We start from the raw sequence: 7,958 nt of genomic DNA, 5'->3' as shown, positions 1-7,958 counted from the left end.
CCCTTGTGGTCTAAATAAGACGGAAGGGGACCAAATAGAACCAATGTGAACCGAATAGAGCTAAAGTGGACAAAATGGACTGATTAGGACAAAATTGGACAGAATGGCCCGAATAGAACTAAAGTGGACCAAAGTGGATAGCATGTACCGAATAGGACTAAATATAACCAAAGTGGACAGGATGGACCGAATAGGACGAAAGTGGACCGAATACGACTAAAGTGGATATAATGGATGGAATAGGACCAATATTGACCAAATAGAACCAAAGTAACAGAGTAGGACCAATGTGGACCGAATAGAGCCAATTTGAACGAAGTGGACTAAATAAGACCGAATGTCCTGAATAGAACTATAGTGAACAGAATAGACCAAATAGGACCGAATAGGACCAAGTTGAACCGATGAGGACATAACGGACCAACTAGAACCAATGTGGACTGAATAATACTTTTGAATATTTATCATTTTTATTGCATTTTCAGAGATTATATTTCTATTTCTAATATTTATTTTCTTTGTATTTTTTAACTTAAAATTAAAGAAGTTAGCCCAAATATAATAAATCATACTTTTCAACCGAAAAATTAAGAAAAAAAAAGATTTTTTGAGTTGAAATTGAAAAGACAACCTACAAAAAGAATCAACTTATGGTCCAATTAGTCTAAAATGGACTTAAGGGGACCGAAATTGATCGGATGGATCAAAGTAGACCTAATTGGACTGAATGGGATTGAAGTAGACATAATTAGACCACATAGAAACAATTTAATTTTAGGGAGAACAAATTATCTTTAACAAATTTTAGAAAAAAAAAAAATTATGCATTATATAATGATACAAATAATTATTTATTGTCATACAAGGTTCTGCGACTAGTAGCAATAAAAGATGAAACTAGCAATGGTTATGCAAATTGCAAAAGAACTTATACATTAGACAAAAGAGTGAAAATAAATCAATGCCAGACTGCGGCACGCCTTACCTATAATTTTCATCGAGCATTGAACTAGAGAAACCCCTTTTCTTTGCAGCATTGAATGGCCCCATCAAACATTTCATTGAGCCCATACTTGTAATTGAAGCCGGCATCTAAGAGCTTCTTTGATGAGAGACCCGCTATTCTATAACCTTTAATTTCCTTCAAGTAACTGCAAAACGGTGAAAAGAGAAAACATTTTCTTCATAACTTTGTAATAAAAGGAAGAGAAGATTTAATATTTTAGTTTCTAAACGATCATGGAGAAGAAAAGTTGAACTTACTCTAGTGTTGGTATTTGAAATTCTGGGTATCTTTCAGTAAATAATTCAGACATCCTTTGGAGTGTTATGACCACTGAGGAACAAATGTACCTTCCTTTCACAGTCGGGCATTCAAGGAGAAAAATATTTGCTCTTGCCAGGTCATCTACGTGGACCATAGAAGTATTCAATAGATGACTGTATTGATCCTTGTCACCTACAAATGATATACGAGTTAAAAGCAATTTCCTTCCAGGAAATATTGGAAAAAAAAAAAAAAAAACTGGATATATTAATAAAGGATTTCTTGTTTGCATTTCCATATGACAAGCTAGTGAGACCTTCAAATTGACACCAAATCCCTTTTTATTGCAATCACATAGTGTACAAACGAGAGCAGAGAAAATTTTGTAATAATTAAGGATTGCAAAAGAGATTGTTCAGAAAATTAGAAATATCTATTGAAAAAAAACAAAATTTTTTGGTCAAGTACCTTCAAGGCTTCAACATAATTGAATTGGTTCGTTTTTAACACTTATCTTTATGCTACCTCTCTTTTTTCTTCTTTCCTAGGCCTCTCATTGATTCTCACAATGCATTAGACCATGCAATAAATTATTCTCTCACTTTTCACCAAAACTAGTCTCTAAGCCATATGAAAATTTGACAATTAGTTAGAATGTATTTAGAGAAAGTCAACCCAATGTTAATCAAGATTTATTCAGTGTTTGGTTGCTTCATTCAAAAAGGCAAAGTTTTATTAATTTGAACTAACATAGTTTAGCATTACTTATTTACTTGTAACTTTAAAAACCAATTGAATATAATAGATAAATGTTTTTTTTTTCTTTAGAAGGAGATAATTGATATCATTGAATACAGTTCACATAAAATGCAACTATATGCAATATAATGTTTTGGTTAAGACATGTGAGAGACAATACATACCCAAGACCATAGACAATATTGTTCGAACTGAGCCAGGAAACTTGGGACAAATGAAGGGTCCAACAACAAAGGAAGGAATTATGGTTACCACATCCAATCCATGTTTTTCTCCAAATTCAAGAACTGTCCTTTCGGTCAATGTCTTGGAAATCATGTAAGAACCTCCAAAGTTCTTTAGAGATTTAATGAAATCTACATCAGTCCAAAAGCTCTCATCCATTTCATCTTCATCCTTGCCATTAAACACAACTGCTGATGCGCTAGAAGTGTACACAACTCGCTTCACAGTCTTGGAATTCAGGCTTGCCTTCAAGATGCCTAGTGCTCCATTGATTGCTCTTTTGGTTACTATTTCTTCAGGTTCTTTGTCTACAAAATCAACAGGAGTAGCAACATGAAACACACCTATACATCCTTCAATGGGTGCATTGAAACTCTCTGGATCACTGAGATCTGCATTGAAGATTTGGAGTTTCTCTGATGCTCCTGGTAGACTTGTAAGGAAGCTAATATCTTTCTTATTCTCTGTTCAATGTGGTCATGTATATGAAATTCTATCAATTCTCCTTTGTTACACTATGTATAAAAAAATAATTAACTGATTTGATGTACTTTAGAACTAATTTATAATTTAAACATAATATAAACATAAAACTGGACCCAAAGAGGCATATAAGCGAAACTGGGCCATCCAGCATATTTATTTGTGATAGAAAACTGTACTTTATAATTCCTACACAGCAATCAAAGAGGCATATGGTTTATTTAGTAATGAGCACATCTTTTAATAAGTTTGATCTGTAATTGATATCATATATAATAGGGGTTAAGCTTCCTTTCTGTCCAATGATTACACTTTATTCCAATTTTAGGTCCGTGTGTGTGGGGTTCCATTCATTTATAATTTTAATTTGACTCTAATAACTAATAGAAGTAACTAGAACAAAGGAATTCTTTCTATATTCAGCAAGTTATGAGAAAACATAAAGATGAAATTTGACATGTGGCTGAAATTAAATATTATTCTCATGGATCTTCTGAAGAGATGTGGACAAGTTCCGAAAAAAACAAAAACATTAACAAAATTACAGAACTGAAGCAAGATATATATATATATATATATATATATATATATATAAAATATGAAGATACCCTTCAAGCTCATTTTACTCTTATATATGAATACTCCTTGATAATCAGGACTAGCATACGTGAGTTTTATATATATATAGCTTTGGCAGAGATGTGGCTTACCTGGGTCAGACCGAATGGTGGCTCTAACATGGTAACCTTGATCAAGGAGCCTCATGATCATCCATGATCCTATATACCCTGTACCACCTGTAACACATACTGTACCCTTATCTCCTTCCATCTCTCTCTCTCTCTCTCTCTCTAAAAATGGATCACAACATACTTTGTGCCTTCACTTCCTTTATCCCCTTCTCAAGATAGCTTGACTTTTGTGGTATGAATTATGATATGATCACCAACCAATATGAGTACTATTAATTGCCACATGAAAGCAGGGGCGGAGCCACGTTGTCCCTTGGGGGGGGGGGGGGGGCCTTGGGGGGGGGGGGGCCGTGGCCCCTGCAAAAAAAAAGAAAAAAAGAAATCCATCAGAGTATGAAAGAAAATTGATTGGGCCCCCAATGTTGGACATCCGGCCCCCCATATCCCACTATTTCTCCCAGCTTTAGTTTTAGGCCTTTATTCTCCCAAGCTTCTACCTTTAGTTTTAGGCCTCTCATGCTCCAAATAAAACAAAAAGCAAGCTTGCCCACTCTACTTACATTTAACAACAATATTTCACTTCTTCCATCTCAAAAACTCACCCACAGAATCCCTTAGTCCTGTTACTTCTTATTCCTTTTTTTTTTCTGTTCTTTTTTTGTCTTCTGTGATAGACTTCCCACTGGAATCGCCTACCAGCCCTCAAAACTCATTAGTCCTCCAGTCCGGGAAAAAAAAAAAAATCCTGACCAATTTTTTCTTTCTTCTTGCTTTCTAAAACAAATCACTCAGCATATTTTATTGTCAAATTTTAGAATTTGGAACTTGGTGACTGCCTGATGAGTTTTCTTCTCTTATTTAAGCACTAGACCTTCATCTCTTTTCAACGTCTTTTTTTGATTTTCTCAACTATCTACACCTAAATATTCACATTCTCTTTATATTTTCATAGATTTTTAGAGAAATATATGATTGAAAACATGGGGAGAGAGATTGTTTGTGATGAGTCTTGAAGGGAAAAATATCAACAGTTGTAGGCAATAGGCATTGCCACACCACATGGCCCACACCCATTTTTGCACTTTGTAATTTTGTGAAGACAAAGTTTCTAAGGTGAAATTGTTTTGATTTATTACCTATTTTTGATTAGTTGGATATCATGTGGTTGTGGATGTTGTTAAATTGTTTGGTTTATGTTATGTAATAATACTTGTGTGTTTTTTTTTTTTGAGGGGTTATTATTAATTAAAGTCGTATTAAAAAATATATATATAGGAAAATTTTAATAATAGGAATGATGATGATTGATGGGTTGATTGTTTAAATTATAATGAAAATTTTGTTTTTTCTTGAGTATGAATAACATCCATATAATTAAGTAAAAATTTCTAATTAAAATTTTATTTTTAAAGTTCTTTTCAAGTTAATTTTTGAGTCATATTCTTAAAGGTAAAAGAATTATGGGCAAACAAAAAATAATTGATGCATTTTTTAAGAAAAAAGATGTTAACAATTCAGAAATTAGGACACCTGTGGCTGGCTGTGGTTGTAGAAACAAATGTTGATACTTCAATGCCTAATGAACACCCCCTCCAAATGTTCAAGAATTCAATTTGAAGAGATAGATCATAATCGAGAATCACGTAAACAAATATGTGAATTCCTTATCAACAAATAAGATGAAATCCGACGAGCTTATTTCAAAGAAGGTCCATATCAACCTAAAAATATAAACTATCCATACAACGATGATACTCATTGTCGTCATGCATGATTTTGATGTGAATTGTTTTTTTTTTGTGTGGATATTTTTGTATATGTCTATAGTGAACTAGTTAATTTTTGTATGTTCATTTATGTTTAAGATATATCAAAATTGAAATTTCATATTCAATAGACTTATGATTTATGTTTTTTATATCAATACTTTGAATTGGCCCCCCATGTAAAAATTCCTGACTATGCCCCTGCATGAAAGCAATACTCTAATCATTTAGTTAAGTAGGCCAAAAATAATTATCATCACAAAGAGAAGCAAATTAATGGGATCTATCACATCTCCATCATCTAGTTGTGTATGTCGATTTAACTTAATTTGCTTTCTCTAACATCACTTATCCCTTGACACCAAAGTTTGTTTTGGGATCTACATTAGGTCAAATGGTGTACTGTCCACAACAACTCAAACTTATATTAGATTAAAGGTCATTTCGACTGTACGCTGTTAGTATCATGTACCGTGTGGAAAAAGTCAGGTTGATTTTGTAGGATTTATCACTGACTCTGTATATAGGCCAATGATTTGTTTTGAAGCATTTTGCATGCGTTCAGTTTGCAAATCCTTATTACTAGCGTAGGCTGAAGGGTATACTAAAACTAAGAAAAAGCCAATTTTCACTTTAGTAGTTGAGTTGTTGTCTTTTGACTATCGAAAAATGAAATAAGTTTGGCCTGAAACGTGTATGTAATTTGTTCCTTTACTCTTAGGTGAGAACTTTATTGCCTGTTTCCTTTAATTGCAGTAAAAAATATAGATTGGTCTTTTTTATTTATTTATTTATTTTAATGGGTCTTTCTAACAGATATTCCTAGAGTAATTGTTAATAAATAATTATAAGAATTTTTTTTAATACAAAATAGAATTCTACTCTAACCTAATTTACGTGTATATGTGTACGAAATTCCCTCCTAAAAACTTGAACCCCGACCCTCGCCTCCCACACCTCACAAGTATTTATACTTGTGGAGTGACTATTGCACCAAGATGTGCGGTTATAATTTTAAGAAAATTTTGACGTAACTTTTAAGGGAAATGCGAAAAACTATCAATTTTTTTTTAAAAAAATTTCCATAAAAAGTTTCTAAAAATATTTTATAAACTAATGTCTTTGTAATGTTGTGATTTACAACTATGTTTTATGTTGGATTTATTTCATGACAAAAAGTGTTATATTTGCTTTAATTTGTTTCCTTGTATTTTCGTGGGATTTATTTGTAATGGGTTTAAAATGGTCACACCTACACACATTGGCAATAAATAATAACAACTGATAATGAACTACCTTTACAATTGATAATGAACTATCATGTAACGATTTCAAAGTACAAAAACTCGCAAAGAAATCAACTTGTTGTGCTAGTCTTAATATCAAAAGGAAAGAAAAGATGATTTGATGCCAAGAAGTTAAATATGCCTTGATAGTAGGTTAAAATATAGAGAGTATGATAAATAATTTCTTGGATCCTAAATTTTTTTAACCCAACATAAGTACATTTTGAACAAAATTTTGCAACAAACTTAGTTATAGACTAAGGTTACAACTCTACTCCATATTTTTTATTGGATGTAAATTTTGACAAATCAATGGATTACATTTTCTTCTTATATTCCTCACCCTTGAAAAATTTTAAGAAAATAAAATATCAATAGTTATATCATTAATCAAATTTTAAAATTTCTAGATTTTACAGTCTAAAATTATACATTAAAAAAATAAGTTTATGGATTAAATTGTAAATAACATCTGATTAACATGAAATTTGACATGCTTTTTCAGAATATAAAGACCAACAATGTTATCCTCCATTCTTTTTAAACGGAAAACATATCTTATATATCTCTCTCCACTTTTCTTTTTCGTGTTTTACATTTACAAATCGAGATCAGATACATGCAATTACTCCATTTCCTTCTCAAGTTTTTTACATTTATAATTTTTTAACTTTCAATTTTTACTTCTTTTTTAATTTTTTTAATTTAATGGTTGAGGTTAAAAGTTGCTTTTTGCAACTTTTTCAATCTCAATCATTCATTACTATTGCAGCTAATTTTTTTATTTATTTAATAGTTGAGATTGAACAATCTCAACCATTCATTATTATTGCATCAAGCGAAATACCCTACATATTGCACATGATCTCAAACCTCCATTTATAAAGATTCTTTCCTCACACAAAAGTCATATTATCGATCACGCACAAGACTCCATCATAATGACTAGGGAGTGGGCTTCACTCATAGGTCCAACATAGGGGTTCCACCCCACCCATGCATGAAAGGCGGGGGAGGATTTTAGCAAGTAGACAAGCGCGGGTGCACATATACTTTAGGGTTGTCCCCAACTTTAAATAAAATATATATATATTTAAAGTATATTATTACCAATTAAATTTACTCTCAAAAATAGTTTTGCACACATATCAACCTAGGCCAAAATCAAATAGCAACACAAATAAGCCTATTTAAAAATCAAACGACACAAATCACAAATATCTCTTTCACACATGATATTGATTGTGTGCTTTATTTTTATTTTTGTATTTTTGTTATAATGTTATATATTTGTGTGAGTTGTTATGTATGTGAATGTGCACGTGTGTGTGTGTGTATATATCGTACAAATATAATATAATATAATAATTAGAAAATACAGAGAGTTTGTTATAATTTGTATATTGTTATCCAATTATAATAACTTTTTGTTATAAAGTTAGTGATTCAAAGAAAAAAAACAGTAAAGTTAGTAATTGTT

The 7,958-nt window shown here is 31.7% G+C and overlaps 1 protein-coding gene across 1 annotated transcript; it reads right to left on the bottom strand.

Moving 5' to 3' along the window:
- Nucleotides 1-793: 793 nt before the first annotated feature.
- On the bottom strand, nucleotides 794-3,702 carry LOC142638840 (vestitone reductase-like). Its single transcript, XM_075812899.1, has 4 exons — nucleotides 3,445-3,702; nucleotides 2,191-2,715; nucleotides 1,264-1,459; nucleotides 794-1,151 (listed from the first exon to the last, which is right to left on the bottom strand). Exons 1-4 carry the CDS (start codon nucleotides 3,563-3,565, stop codon nucleotides 1,010-1,012), a joined length of 984 nt encoding a protein of 327 aa, XP_075669014.1. The 5' UTR covers nucleotides 3,566-3,702; the 3' UTR covers nucleotides 794-1,009.
- Nucleotides 3,703-7,958: the final 4,256 nt, after the last annotated feature.

This window comes from Castanea sativa, chromosome 6 (genome assembly GCF_040712315.1).
Source record: "Castanea sativa cultivar Marrone di Chiusa Pesio chromosome 6, ASM4071231v1".
NCBI lineage: Eukaryota > Viridiplantae > Streptophyta > Magnoliopsida > Fagales > Fagaceae > Castanea > Castanea sativa.
This window is presented reverse-complemented; position numbering and strand designations above follow the sequence as displayed.